The sequence below is a fragment of the Natrix helvetica genome (genome assembly GCF_964273705.1).
Source record: "Natrix helvetica genome assembly, chromosome: 1".
In the NCBI taxonomy this organism is placed as follows: Eukaryota; Metazoa; Chordata; class Lepidosauria; order Squamata; family Natricidae; genus Natrix; species Natrix helvetica.
The window spans coordinates 127987660-128003330 of NC_138548.1; the positions used below are offsets into that span (position 1 = coordinate 127987660).

At 40.4% G+C, this 15671-nt stretch overlaps 2 protein-coding genes across 2 annotated transcripts in view; one reads left to right on the plus strand and one right to left on the minus strand.

Annotated features, from left to right (window-relative positions):
- Positions 1-15671, plus strand: part of AAMP (angio associated migratory cell protein) — a 34469-nt gene that overhangs the window by 17406 nt on the left and 1392 nt on the right. The window lies entirely within an intron of this gene.
- On the minus strand, positions 4647-9616 carry GPBAR1 (G protein-coupled bile acid receptor 1). The gene is made up of 3 exons (XM_081936000.1): positions 9370-9616; positions 8049-8308; positions 4647-6258 (listed from the first exon to the last, which is right to left on the minus strand). Exon 3 carries the CDS (start codon positions 6191-6193, stop codon positions 5240-5242), a length of 954 nt encoding a protein of 317 aa, XP_081792126.1. The 5' UTR covers positions 6194-6258; positions 8049-8308; positions 9370-9616; the 3' UTR covers positions 4647-5239.

Sequence of the window (15671 nt, forward strand, 5' to 3'; positions counted from 1 at the left end):
CAAGGCGGAGGTCCAATTGGAGTATATCCTCGCACGATCCATTGATGGCAAAGACTTATGTATCACAGATGTTGATAGAGCTAGCCACAAGTGGCTGTTGCACCTCTCTCGGGTGTTCCCCGATTGTTTATACAGGGCATCCAATTGAGGGGCGGCATACTCAACACCAAATCTAGGAGTGCGTGTGGTTCCAGTTGCCAAGTGGTGGACAAGAGCTGTCAAGGTGCCTGCCGATCCTCAGAAACTCTGAATCATATTCTACAGGTTTGTGAGATCACCCACAATGCCCGGTGTGCCCATCACAATCGAGTTCTCTGCCACCTTGCGCACCTAGGGGATGGAGATTGTTGTTGGGTGAAGCCCATTATACCATCTGGGCCATCTTTTATTAAGCCGGACTTGGTGGTGGAGCATACAAAGGAACTATGGGTCCTGGATGTGGCCATTATCTCAGGATATAGACTGCGAGAATCCTGGGACCTTAAAATTGCGAAATATGGCCGGGAAGATTGGGTCAGAGATATCCTGAACTGGGCAGCTGCTACAGTTCTAGTGACCCAACTGCCAGTTATCATTTCACATAGAAGACTATGTTTTGAGCCATCTGATGGAGGCCTGCGGACACTGGGCTTGAGCCGCAGGGACGTTATGGACCTTTCACTTTTGATGGTTCACGGCTCGCTCCAGTGCTACGATTTATACCATCGTGGAACTAAGCTGGGCTGAACCACGGACTGGAAGACCATCATACTGGAGTCTTCAATGGTTAATGACTTGCCAAAAGCAGAGATCACTCCAGCTGGACTGTCGAATAATGACGAAAGTCACCTTGGGAGGGTATGGTATGGTGGTGGGTTTTTCCTTTCCCGTATAGAACCTTCCAAAAATAAATGTAAATTAGTTAGTCTGGAAAAGAGTGCTGTTGTTCAATGTCTTTGCTTTCCAAATGACTTTTTTTTAGGCAACCCAAATACGCTACCTGTTGGGTTTGCAGAAGTGGTCCAGTACAGCACATTGCTCAGATTACTTTACTCCAGTCTCACCAGGGAGCCCTTGCAGTATTAGCCTTTTGGCTGGTACGGTTTAGAAGGGAGTTTTATTTATATAAATATAAAGGAAAACATGATGGGACGCAGTAGCGCAGTGGATCAGAAAGGTCGGCAGTTCAAATCCCTAGTGCCATGTAACGGAGTGAGCTCCCGTTACTTGTCCCAGCTTCTGCCAACGTAGCAGTTCGAATGCACGTAAAAAATGCAAGTAGAAAAATAGGGACCACCTTTGGTGGGAAGGTAACAGTATTCTGTGCGACTTATGCATTTAGTCATGCTGGCCACATGACCACGGAAACATCTTCGGACAGCGCTGGCTTTTCGGCTTTGAAACTGAGATGAGCACTGCCCCCTAGAGTCGGGAATGACTAGCATATATGTGCGAGGGGAACCTTTACCTTTACTAAAGGAAAACACAATAGTTGCCTAGTTTTGAGTTCACATTACCTAGCACAGTGATGGCGAACCATAAGTGGGAGGAGTGCAGGGGGGTCACGTGCAGGCGTACCGCACCCATAATGCAATGCACGACCCCCCCCCAGTGCACATGCACACACTGTAGGCACAACCCCCCATTTTTTGCATGCTTTTCTCACCCTCCCCAGGCTCCAGAGGCTTTATAGGAGCCTGGGGAGGGCAAAAACAGCCTCCCCCGCCCCTCCAGAAGCCCTACGGAGGCTTCGGGGACCTTCAGGAGGCTTCCCTGAAGCCTCCGGAGCAGTCAAAACAAATTTCCCAAACTTCCGGTTTGCCCGTAGGACCAGTTTTTTGCGCTCCAGAGGCTTCAGGGAAGCTCATGAAGCCTCCGGAGGGCCTCCAGGGGAGGCTGTTTTTGCCCTCCCCAGGCTCCTATAAAGCCTCTGGAGCCTGGGGAGGGAGAAAAATGGCTTTAAAAAAGGGTGAATTCAGCTGGCCAGCGCGCACATGCGCGCTCGCCAGCTAACAGGGCAGCGCCTCACGTGCCCTGACAAATGGCTCCGCGTGCCACCTGTGGCACGCGTGCCATAGGTTCGCCATCACTGACCTAGCACATTACCTCCACTGTCTGAAAAGTGGAGAGCATTCTTGGTAGTTCCTGGATGTATGTTTTTGTCAGGTGGAGCCCAATATTTCCGATTCTGACTTTCCCTGCAATCCAGTAGGTTGTCCTTAAGAGGATTTTTGGTCTCATCATAAACATCCTTTGGTTTCTACTTTCAGATTTCACCTACTATTCTAAAACTTTTATCATTGACTGAAAAAGAGAAATATATATATATCCCAAGATATTGTACCAATCAATATCAGAATTGGGTTAGCCAGAATTTCTCAGTAGAGTTCATCTTTGAAGTACTTATCCTTTCTAAATTTGGCCACCTAAACTCTTGTGAAACCAACAAAATGCAGTTTTCCAAACACTGATCAGAAGATTAATTGCAATTGTTTACATAATCTGGTAGTTTAAAATCCTTAATGAAACTGTCCTAGGAGATTTCCTAATCTTTTGACATCATTTTCCTTTTCACTGAATAAGATTCAGTTCATAGTATGAAGAATAGGTTCAATATTCTTAATTCTATGCTGGTTAATGGCTGCAATAAAACTATTTGAATTTCAATATTGTTAATTATGATAAATAGCATTGTTCCATATACAGTATGCTTTATATCTTCAGATCTATAGGAAGGGTAGACGATTTTGTCCCCTTTTAAATTTTTTCAGTGGCAGCTCCTATAATTCTTTGCCATCTCTATGACGGATGTAGCTGATGAATTCCTTAGTGTGAATAAAGAATTCCCCTAATAACTTCTGCTAAATTGGACCCAACAAATTAAACTGGTACCTGGTGGGAAATAACACCTTGACAACTACTATATGATCTGAAAGCATGGTGCCAGAATTACCCCTTTTCCCTTTTGAAAATAGAATATGTCTCAGTAGGCACCCAAAGAGTTTTAAGTCTTTCCAAATTAATTAAGTTTATGAATAGAGTTTGGATTAATATAACAGGACCTAATGGGTTGCGGTGGCTCAGTGGCTAAGACGCTGAGCTTGTTGATCAGAAAGGTTGGCAGTTCGGCAGTTTGAATCCCTAGTGCCACATAACAGAGTGAGCTCCCATTACTTGTCCCAGCTTCTGCCTAGCAGTTCGAAAGCACGTAAAAAATGCAAGTAGAAAAATAGGGACCACCTTTGGTGGGAAGGTAACAGCGTTCCGTGCGCCTTCGGCATTTAATCATGTTGGCCACATGACCACGGAGACGTCTTCGGACAGCGCTGGCTCTTCGGCTTTGAAATGGAGATGAGCACCACCTCTTAGAGTCAGGAATGACTAGCATATATGTGCGAGGGGAAACTTTACCTTTACTTATGAAGAAACAAGAGTTTCAGAGCTCATAATTAAAAACAGACGTGGAAGAAAATACAAAAGCCTTCCTCTGCTTAAGTTTTGCCTCACACACCACTGCCTTAAAAAAAAAAAAGATGAGAAACTATTAGATGTGATTGGAGGCCCAACAGCCGGGCCTGAGTTTGCTAACCCCAAACTGCCCAAATGCTAGGATGAAGGAAATAGGAAATTGGTTTGATGTTCTATCGCTAAAGATGGAAAGTGGGAATTCCTAATCTGGAAGATTGCAAGATAAGAGGTCGTAATGGCTCCCAACCTCAATTGTTTAAAAAGGGAATTAGACCAATTAAGATCATGAGAACTATATTACCTCTTTAATGAGGACATTATGTCTCTCGGTCCTAAATATTAATAAGCATAAATGGCAAACCAGTTTGCTTCTGATCTCACAAAGCATCTGCTTCTTCTCAGAAAAAGATTACGGTAAATGGATGTATAAGTAAACCCACAGGCTAAAAAAAACAAAAAAAAAACCAGCCCAATTTCACCTTAATTAAATTTGTCACCAAGTCATCAATCCTTAACTATTTCTTGCCTCCCTTGGCAGCCTTTATCATCAAGGTTCACATCAAGCACAGCTATAACAATGTTTTTTAGAAGCTTAATCCTCCAGTCAGTAGTTAGCAGAAGCTCCATTGACTTAAGACAGTTTTAAAAATTCTTTTATTGCCAACAAGAACTGGTATTTACAATGAAGAGTTAATTATGGCAGGACACATCAAAGGAGCCTAGCATACAGTATTAGCTTTATAAGGTATAAATTATTAAGCTTTTTATCTTAGTATTTTCAATCAGTGAACATTTGTCCATTCTCTTCCCAGCCTTGAGTTGGGAGTTTTCTGCTCAGGATTGGTCCAAGAGTTCAGATTTGCTGAAATAGCATTAGCTCCTTCCTCATCTGTTTTGGTCCTTACAGTCTCCAGTATCAACTACAGACCTAAACAATTCAATCTCTACTACAGAGGGCCATGTGTTAAAGTGGAAGTCTTTAAGAAGATGTTGGATAGCTATTTGTCTGAAACGGTATAACATGTTTAGCTTAAGAGAAAGAAGGACTAGGGGAGACATGATAGCATTGTTCCAATATCTCAGAGGTTGCCACAAAGAAGAGGGAGTCAAACTATTCTCCAAAGCACCTGAGGGTAGAACAAGAAGCAATGGGTGGAAACTAATCAAGGAGAGAAGCAACTTAGATATGAACTTTCATATGAACCTATGGTTCATTGCAAATCCAGCCTACTTGATATACAAATGTCCCAATGGCTTCCCAATATCCTTCAATTGCGCTGCAAGGAATTTAAGGAACAAGGATTATAGCTAAGCCTGCTGAAATTCAGGTGTTATCTTCTATTCTGACATTCTTATAATGGAGAACCAGGGACTTTCTTCCATGTCAGGAGAAAGGGGGGTTAATGTAAGCAGCAGGTCTAGAAGGCAGGGATTCAGGAGGAGGGGAATTCAGGAATAGAGCTGTGTAGGAGACACTATTCCCAACTGTTCATTGTTTTTCAACTTCTCCATTTTTTGATAGCAAATCAATGTGTTTTCAAGGCATTCCAACTTTCTTTGTGTTCCCAGGACTGCCAGCAAGGAAGAGAAAAAGAAATGTCCTTTCTATATTTAGCTGAACTTTTGAATGGCATTAGATCCCCAACAAACAGCAGAATTCTGATCTAGGTTATGGGAAACCATGACTGGAAGCAAACATTCCAATTTCATTCCAAGCTGAAGGGAGAAGATTGAAGCATTTGTGCTGCTAAATGGGTGGATGAGGGATTCGATGACTTCCCACTGGAAAGCATCAGTCTGCAATTGTAAGAATGTCTGTATTATTGCCACGGGGCCGATTATTTTGTTTTTGTTTGCACCCCGGTCTTCGGCAGCAGGTTCTATAGGCTTTCATGGCCATGTCACTCCAAAATTCGATGTATTGATGATTGCCAAGACTGAGGATGATGGGTATTACAGCAGCACTGGCAGTTCCTATGCAGATAACAATAGCAAGGGTGCTATTACTTTTTATTTCTAAATAGAGTGAGATATTCAAACAAACAATATATGGCACCCAGCAGACCAGGAAGATGAGAGATACACTGGCGATACTCTTTGCATGCCTCAGCTCCAGTTGTTGTTCCAATTCCGATGGGGTCTGACTTTGATTCACTGAATTAAGCAGTTTTTTAATATTTTTAAGATGCTTTCGGGCTATGCAGATCATTCGGATGCCCATTATAGCTATTGCAAAGATGATTGGGATGATGAATACATAGGTTTCTACACAGAGATAAGGCCGCGTTAAGACTTCTTTAGCAGAGCACTTCTCACTGGAATTCCCTTGGTACCAAGCCAACGGTAGGGAGGCGAAAGTCAAGGGAGACACCCATGCTAAGCATATGTAAAGACCAGCCCAGCGATAAACCCAGGACTGGTGGTAGTGCAGTGGTTGGCTGATGCATGTATATTTAGCATAATGCATCACCAGCAGATTGGCTAAAAAAGAGAGAAAAAGGAAATTGGGCACAACATAACGTGCTAAGCACGAATAGCTCAGATGACCCTTCTGAAAAACATGGGGAAGAGCTCCCGCAGCCAAGAGGTCAGCAATGAGCAGACTCAGGAAGAACCAGTTGATGGTTCCATGGAGCTTGCGATTAAACAGGATCCCAAATATAATGCAAACATTGGCCAGAATGATGAAAGCTGACAGGAGCCGAGATAATATGAATATAAGATGTTCATTCGGTTGGGAGCCCATCTGAGCGTCTGATAAAGAATCCACAATCTTCTGGGCTTCAGAAAGGACTTCCTGATGGAGATAGTCTAAATAAATAAAACCAAGAGATGTATGGCTTAGAATTTATCTTTCTTTTTAAGATAATGACCGTAGCTATAGAAAGAGTTCAGTTATGATGCATTTCTTAGCTATTGTAATACTGTACATGTTATGATAAATAGCACAGTGATATAAATTCTATAAAAATAAAATAACTCTCAATGTGAATAGCATAATAATGTACTAATTAAGTATAAGTATAATCTTTATTGTCATTGTACTTAAATAAAATGAAATTGTTTAGTGCAAAACTTCCATGACTTTAGGTAAACCGTGTAAAAGAAATCTTACAAAAAGTACTGCATAAATGTTAAAGATATGATGAACCACAACAGAGAAGTGAATAATTGCAACTCGACATTTCAGAGATTTAATGCAATCCTATTTAAAACAATCCCACTAATAAATTGTCAACCACACATATGTACAGTAAATACTACTACAGAAATTTTGTAACAAATCTGTTCCAACATGATTTTTTTTTTAAATGACGGACTTGGAAACATTCAACTGGTCTATATTTTCCTCATCCATGAGAACCAGAATTTGGAGATGGTGATTTAAAATATTTTTTTTTGTGAAAGTGCAAAACAATCTAGTGGCAACAACGCCTCTCTCGTGTCTTGACAGGTGGCTATCTGATTTTTACTTTTCCTGATGCTTTTCACTATAAACTGGACAGTGATATGTTATGAAACAAAGCACTAGACTCAAGTTATCCATTTTGTTTCAACTAATGCTTTCGGGCAGCGGTCTCCAATCCCTGAGCTGCGACTGATTACTGTGCTGTGACCATTTTGGAACTGGGCCGTGTGAGTGGCTGGCTGGGCACGTATGCGCAGACGTACAACTTGACTTGTGCAAGTGGCGGGCCAGTGCGCAACCAGCTCACCTTGCACAAGTTGAGTTGCGTGCACGCAGGCACCAGTCCCCCACTCATGTGGCCCAGTTCCCCTCCCCTACCCACCCAGGCTACCAAACCACAAAGGTTGATGGGCTGCTGCTTTAGGGAACCATCCAGGTTCTGCACAGGTTCTTTTAGAAAATAAAAAAAATGGGGCCATCAGCATCTTCAATCATTTCCAATAAATGGATAGTCTGATGGACCCCCCCGCCCCCCCGAGCGATTTTCTTATGAACGAACAAGCCCTATGTCCACTGTGACATTTTTGGAATTTCAGATGTGTCCCCTGTCCAATCCCGAGTTTTATATTTAAAGGAATTGTTATTTTTTTTAATCATTGAAGAAAAGCATGATGTTAACTTAAAATTGCCAGTTTCATTTTTGAACTGGCCTTAAAATCTAAACATGTCAGAGAACAGATCAGAACAACTAGCGTCTTCAAGAGGCTTTTCTGGTTAAGGAAATGAGTAAGATAAAAAAAATATCTCCCTTCGCTCTTCCTGTGAACTCCACTGTTTCCTAACTCTCCTTTCACACGCCCAGCTATTGCCAAGTCATGCTTTCATTTGAGGCACACATCTACATACTTAAGAAAGCCATGGAGGACATCCAGATTCCAGAAAAGATTGCTGAACATTTAAACTTATTCCTTGTATTAGGACATAGATGTGCACCATGCTAAGGGTCAACGGCCGTACATAGTCTTTCGGAATGTGACTTCACATCACCATAAGAAAAGTGCAGCCAGTGCAAAAACAAACTAGTATGCAGATCTCCTTCGCTCAGATTTTCAATATCATCCCATGTGCTTCTTTGCATAAATAGCCCTTTCCCACTAACTTTTGGAACCAGAAATTTTTAATTTTAACTTACTTGGAAATCACCAGAAGCAGCTGTTCTATCTATAGCTTGACTTCTCCGAAAGCCATCTACTTAGAGAATGCTCTTGAGTGTAGCCATGTAGGAGAACGAGCAAGGGCGGAGGGGAGGGCAGACACTGTGCACCTCCTATCTTTGGTAGTAAAACCTCCACTCTTCTTAGCAGTGCAGGAATAGGTTAGTTGCTAGGAAAGTTGTCAGGAAATTGGGGTGGGGAGGAGACTTCCATGGCATTACCTGTGGTTGCAGTCACTCTACCAGCAAAAACCACAAACATCAGGAATGTTATTTTAACAAGCTCATAAAGAAGCAGCAAAAGGCACTTAGAAAGAAACTCTTACCATCTGGCTAGATATAACAGGAGTCAATTAACCTATTACACTGACTGAATAGCCAGCAAGAGAAACCATCCTCAGTGTGATCCCTTCTAGTCTTTCTCAAGAGGGAGAAAACAGATTGGGACTTTCTTGAAGGAAATGCTCTGAACACCTGGAAAGAGAGAAATGTGGAAATTCCCACTTTGAGAAGCCTGGTAAAATGGCTGTTCAGGTGAGACTCTCTTCTGTCCTGTTGAAGCTTCTTTCCAAATTTCTAAGGAATGAGAGATGCTTCATTTTGGTTTTTTCTGATCGGAATTGGAGACCCCCAATTCACATTTACATCACTAAAATATATATTTTTATAGGCTGCTGGTAGTTAAAGTGTGAGGCAAAAGTTGCTTCTTGGGCAGAGGTATTATCTCACAGGTTAAAAACTAATATTGGAATATGGCACTTGGATGTTCCCATTGCTCATTATTTTCTCCCTTTTCAAATGTAAATCCGTTGATCAGTAGAATATTCAAATAGTTGTAGCTTAGGATATATTGTGGTACTTGTAGAATACAATTATGTATATATTTTTTTTACTTTGCAGTAAACTATATTGTAATGTACTAAATAGGGCTTAACTTCTGACGATTATGCCTAGAGTTGAATGGAAAATCCAGTATGGAAGCAGGTGAAATTATCTGAGAAATATATATATATATTTCTGTGTATAAACACTACTATTCTTTAGAAGATTCCCAGCTCAACTCCCTTCGCCTGTATTAAGCATAAAGTTACTGTAACTCTGTTTTAGAAGTGTTTTCTGAAGCACTCTTTTTGAATTATATTATCCCAAAGCAGCATGTACGGTGGGATAATATGATTCGCACATGACAGGAACTGTCATCTGTCAATGATCAAAAGGGCTACCGGAGGCTTGTGTGCGCTTAATCCCAATCAAACCTAAAGACCCAATACTGTATTCAGAAAACGATAAATTAACTAACCTTTTGCAAGTCTCCTCTAGGTGCACAGGTCCTGTGGATAACATCACCACTCATTGCATCCAAAATGTAAGGAGAGGGGATCAGCACACACTGTTTGGGGAGACTTTCTTCTCTGCCAAAAGATGATCTTTCTTCAGCTTTAAAACAGTGACGCCACCTCCTTAGTCAACCCAGAGAGCAGGCAGTCAAAAAAAGTCCTTTCTGAGGAACAGGAAAAGTCTAGATTGCTATCAAAGGACAATGCGTCTGTTTCTTGCTCACTTCCCTTATTATCTCTCTAGCCCAGCCTTGGACATTGCTTCCCTCAGATGCTCAGATGCCTCCTGGTGGCTCTCAGTTATAGTAGAAAGTGCATTATTGGCAGCGAAGAGATGGGAGAACATTCCTTTTAGCGTGGGATGCCATCAACATCTGTCTGCTGAATAGCAGACTAGTGATGTTATATATTATTTGCTTTAGTTATCATTTTAATCTAATGAACCAGTTAAAATCAATCTCTAGCTTTGCTGAGATAAAGACTGGGATGTCCCTTTACTTGTGCTCTCTGCCACACTGAGATTTTGGGTACTTTGCCCTTGACAAAAGACCAGCTAAGAAAGAATAACCACCTTTGGGGTTTCAGTCTGAAAGATGGGAGAGAAGCAGCCATTGATCTTTGTTCTGCAAAGTAATTAATATATAAACAGAATATGTAGTAGATGTAACTTAAGTAGGGGAACACTACCAATGTATTGCAGTCTCCATGTTAAAAATTCATTTTGGACAGCAGATGTTTGAAATAGCTGCCTAATTTGGGGGGTTTTCTCCTCCCTTTTTAAAAAAATCCGACAAAAGTTTCTGAAGAACTCAAAAGCCTGCCATTTATGACATTTGAATTTTAAAATGGATATTGTTATGTATTGAATATATATAGTTGTATTAAGCCCTGCTAAAGTGAAACTAACCTTTATATAACCCTAACTGTTAACTGCAACTGTTTTGGAGGGAAACTTATAACATCCATATTTGGGCCGGCTTTTTCAAATATTGTGATTGGTTAAAGCTCTGTGGGCCGCGAGTATAAATTACAGGGATTTGCCTGTTGTTCCACAGTTCTAGTTTTGAGTCAATACATGCTGTTGTAGCTATGCTGGTCTGTTCTTGCCTACTGAAGCCCACTACACAATAGATATTATTTTGTAAAAAAATTCCTCTAGAGTGCTTTTGCTTTCATAAAGAAAAACACTTAAAACAGAACTTAAACTGAGTTTAGCACTCAGCTGAGAAGCCCCAATCAGATCTTTCTTTCTCTTCTGCTTTTATTGAGATTTTGGGTTTGTTGATACTCTCTTAAAAATTATTTTATTTTGCAACTGTTTATCTACATGTTTGGTTTGCAAGATAGTTTGTTATTTCGTTCTCAAATAAATAATCAGAGAAGGATGACAATCTTTTCTCCATGTTAGATGTGGGTTTAGCCAAAGCAGTCCTACCTCTCTCTTTTTGCAGCTTCTACCCTTCACTCTGTCTTCCTGCTGAAAGCAGAGGGAGATTGGAGAATCTCTGGTTATTCAGTATAATTTAACTATTCTACAATTTATAAGGCTCATTTAAAACTTCACAATTGTTTCTTTTCATTTTGCTTTTGAATCAGTGTTGATTTCAGGTGACAGCCTGGACAAATCCCCCCAGTTTCTTGGTAATTTCTGGTTTTTAAAGGAAAGGGGCCTGTTTCTATTTTGTCTTTATAGGATGACCATATGCCCTATTCTTGGAGGGAAGGGGAAGACAGTCAACTGACATTTTAGCCCTGCCTCCTCTCCTTCTCCCAAATAATATAATGGTGATCTGCTTTGCCCTCACTTTCCCATTTCTAGAAGTCTTCAAAAAAGTTGGTGTCAAAAACATGATTAGGGAAATGGTGGATGTTACTAAAACTTGGGAAACCAAGGCTAATGGACAGAGTTAAGTATTGGGGGGGGTGGCAGAGGTAGAGGCTGACCTCCTGACCCCTTGCTGGTCACATCCACTATTGGTCATTTGAGTTCGCTTCTAAGATAATGGATAATGAATGATCACAGGTTTTTACTAGTCTTGGTAAATGCTTTTTCTAAACCAGTACAGATAATGATAATAGAAGGCATTCTTGCTCGGGAAATATGACAATATCATAGAGACAAAGAAGAAAAATGACTTTATGTTACAGTTAAGTATAAATGGAGACCAGGATTCTGTTAGATTGGGTGAATGAAGGCACACTCAGGCTTCAGAGTAACAAACAGCTCTTTATTAGCACAAGTCAACTATGTACAATCCAGCAAAGGTTCAGTCTGACAGCAGCCCTTTTATAGGGAGCTGTCAGACCCTTCGACCAATCAGGTTGAATCTCTGTTCCCGCCGGAACAGAGGACCTTGGTGAAAACCATTAGTACTGTTTCTGATATCTAACAGATTCAGTGATTCCTCTCTTCTTCACCAATTTTCTCTAGAGGACTTTCAAGAAAAAAACTCAGCTTTTGTTTACTCAAGAAGCCACATCTGTTTTACAGTCTCTAGTCTAGCTGAGGAGGAAGACAATTCAAAAAACACGAAAGATCTAATTGATGAATATGAAAGGCACCAAATTCAGAGCTTCTGAGGCATCATTATTGCTTTGGGAAGGGAATGGTGTCTCAGAGAGTTAGGGCTGAAGGCCTGTGGCCAAGATGCCTGGCTTCTATGTTTTATCCGAGGGAGAAAGTCAGCCAAAGAAGCCTGGACTTTTAAATTCAAAACCTCTTCAACAGGATCAAATCAGTTGATTGAAAAGCATGAAAACAATTATTTGTTCTACCTCAAGTGTGTTTGCTTCCATTTGCAAAACAGGCAAGAGTTCCATAAAAGACAAATGTATTATTTTTAAATTACATTGCTTCTGAATGAAGAAAGATTGCTTCCATCATCTATTCCACAGTTGGGGGAGGGGTGTCTTATTATATGCTAATCTAGACTAAAATGGAGCTCTGTGTTTCATCATACTGTGGAAATTCAGCCATTGCTTTAGCATGTTGGATGAATATTAAACCACAATACAGTTTGTTTGGGCATCTTGCAATATGACAACATTAAAAAAGCATTTTCTTAATCCAAGTTTATGATTAAATATGAGGCCACCCTGTATGAACCTTCAGCTCTGCCTGAATGCTATTTATGCTACATCATTTCCTGAAAAATGTTTTCTACTCTCCGTGTCACTGAACTGTGCTTTTGGTCTGACCACTGTAACTTTTTCACATATTTCCACATATATCTGTCTCCACTTCTGAAGAGGAAAAAATTAATTTGTAAGCTAGCTTCTCTTGTGCTTTTTGCCATAATAATTTATTTAGGCAATTTCAGTTTGTGATAAAGCTTCATGAGAACTTAAACATTTTTATTTATTGTTCAATTATATATAAGCGCTTATCTCACAAAACAAGTAACTCTGGGCAGAGTACAACAAAGTTTAAAAAAAAAACAATTCACGGAGCTTGAAAGAAAATTTGGAACTTTGTTTTATACATGTTGACAATGGTGATAACTTATATACACATAAATGGAAGGACTCATTAATTCCCACAATGGAAAAACAGATGGTGGAGGCAATGGAGTTGGCAGAGATGGCAAAATTGATTGTTCTAATTAAAGAGAAAATTCTATCTAGCGTTTTTTTTACAGTATAAGATGCACCTTTTTCCCTCAAAAAAGAGGTTGAAAATCTGGGTGTGTCTTATACGCTGAATACAGCATTTTTGGCCTCCTGAAACGCCGCCCCCTTCACCAAAATGGCCATGCATAGCTTTAGGAGGCTTCCAGAGTGCTCCTGGCGGCTGGGGCGGGCAAAAATGAGTGAAGAACAGGCCGATTTTTGCCCCCCAGCCCCCAGGAGCACTCTATAAGCCTCCTAAAGGCAGTGGTGGGTTTCAAAAATTTTTAGAACCTCTTCTGTAGGTGTGGCCTGCTTTGTGGGAGTGACTTGCCAGCCATGTGATTGAGTGGGAGTGGCTTGGCAGTCATGTGACTGGGTGGGCATGGCCAACTAGTAAAATGTGGTGAAACTCACTTATCAATGCTCTTGTTTAGCAACCAAAATGTTGGCTCAGAAACTCTGGCATTTGAAGCACACAAGTCTTAAAGCTGTCAAGTTACAAGACTCTTGCACCCCTAACCCTTTAGAAAAAAAAACCCAGGGGTATTCAAACTTGACAGCTTTAAGACTTGTGGACTTCAACTCCCAGAATTCCTCCTGTCGCTCTTCATCTTGATGATGTGCGGACGGGCGGGGCGAAGGAGCTGGAACCGGTTCTAAACGGCACTGTAGATTTGTGGAACATCTTCTATAGAAGAGGTTAGAACTGGTAGGAACCCATCCCTGCCTAAAGGCTATGCGTGCCTTTTTTTTTTTGACAAAAAACGGGCCGATTTTCGTGAAAAACAGTCCCTTGTTGGGAGGTCTGCAGAGTGCAAAAACTTTTTTAAAACAATTTTGCCTCTTCAAAATCCTGGTGCGTCTTATACTCTGAAAAATACGGTAGTTTTGTTTTGAAAACCTCTTCTGGACTTTGTACTCAAAACTGAAAAAAGTAAACTTTGGTTTTATTTTTTGATGACTATATTGACTTTGTTGTTATAGAAATGACTTGAAATTATTTAGAAATGTAAAGCAAAAGGTTGGCATAATTTTTTCAACAGTAAAACATCTGCTTTGAATGCAGATAGTCCAAATTCAGCCCATAGCCCAAAAACTCCTGAACAGTAACAAAAACACTGTGAAATACATTAATGCTCTAACTGAGAATCAAGCATCTTCTTGAGCTGCTGTTTCTAAAAAGTCAGTATAAAAATATGTCAGAGGAAGATATGTGAAACATTTCAAAGTTTGCGTTGTTTTAAAAAGGCAGCTCTCTAAAAATAAGGTTTATTTTCTCTTCCATTTAATCCCCACTTGAATGTTTGTGAACATTTTAAATGCAGACTGATATTCTTTCTTCCCATTCTGTGGCTAGTGCTCCTCAAGGGCTGACGTGATGCCATACTTCCATTGCAAAGGTCCAATTAACCTTTTAAGGACAAATAATGGCTTTAGCTTCTCAAACTATCCCGAACTATTGCCTAGTCTGTTTTTAAAGTGACTAAGTGGACAGTTACCAGTAACATCCCAGATACCCAGAACTGGATAAAACAATTCAGCACCTGTCCATTCTCCAAAGAAAAGCTCTATTCCTGATCTAAAATAAACTTACCTACATCACTACAAGCAGCCTGGTAACAAATTGTCCATGATGCCTTACAACCTTTCATCTTTCAGTACCCAGTCACAGTTGTTGTCACAAGAAGAACATGACTTGTTTCTTATTTGCTCTGCTCTGTCAATCTTAGGGTTGACATGGAAGACTTAACTACCTGACTAGATACCACACTCCTTAAAATAGGGAGAGGAAAGTTATGGAGCTCCAGCAGAACTACAGCAGGCCAAGATGGCATGAGGCATTCTGGGAGTTGTATTTTCAAAAGATAGGGAGGGGTTCGGGGTCTCTTACCTTTTACGTTCCTACCTTTTCATACTGCACTGTAAATTGGTAGTCTCCTGTGTTCTCAGCACTTTGAACCCTCTTATAAATCGAAGGGATAGACACAGACAGGCTATAAGTATTTTAACAACCATCATCTCTCCACAAAACTCTAGGATCTAGTATTCCATAACAATATTTAGGAAAGTGCAGTGTGATTCCTGCAACCTCCCTTATTTCTCTCTATCTTGCTTTCTTTTGACACGATTATCTACACACACCCAATATAATTCCCAGGTTCTTAGAAGTAACTATTATTTTGTAACATTAACAGAAATGTAGACCATAGAAATACCTTAACTTTTGATCTTTCCACAGACATGGCAGGAATTTAACTAATAATTTGTCAGAAAGCAATAATACTTGCCTAGGCTCCGTCAAGCAGGAAACCCAGATCAGCCTTTCGACAAAGATGGACCAAGTGCGTCATAAAAGCCAAAAGCTTATTCAAGGAGGCAATAAATAATTAGTTTATCTGGCTGGTTTGTTTATAATTGTATATTTATGGGATTATTAACTTCACTTGTTACCTTTCCATTTTTGGTATATTTCCCCATGCCTAATAAATTCATTTTTATGTCTAGAGATTTGGCATCACTGGCTTTATATACAACACTACATGGTTACACAGTCACTGCTTGACCAAGGCTGGTTTAGTTCTATATTTCTGGCTTTTGAGCTGGAAGATCCCAAACACTTTTCTTCCAGCTAGTTTGATTAAGTTGTTAGGAAGAC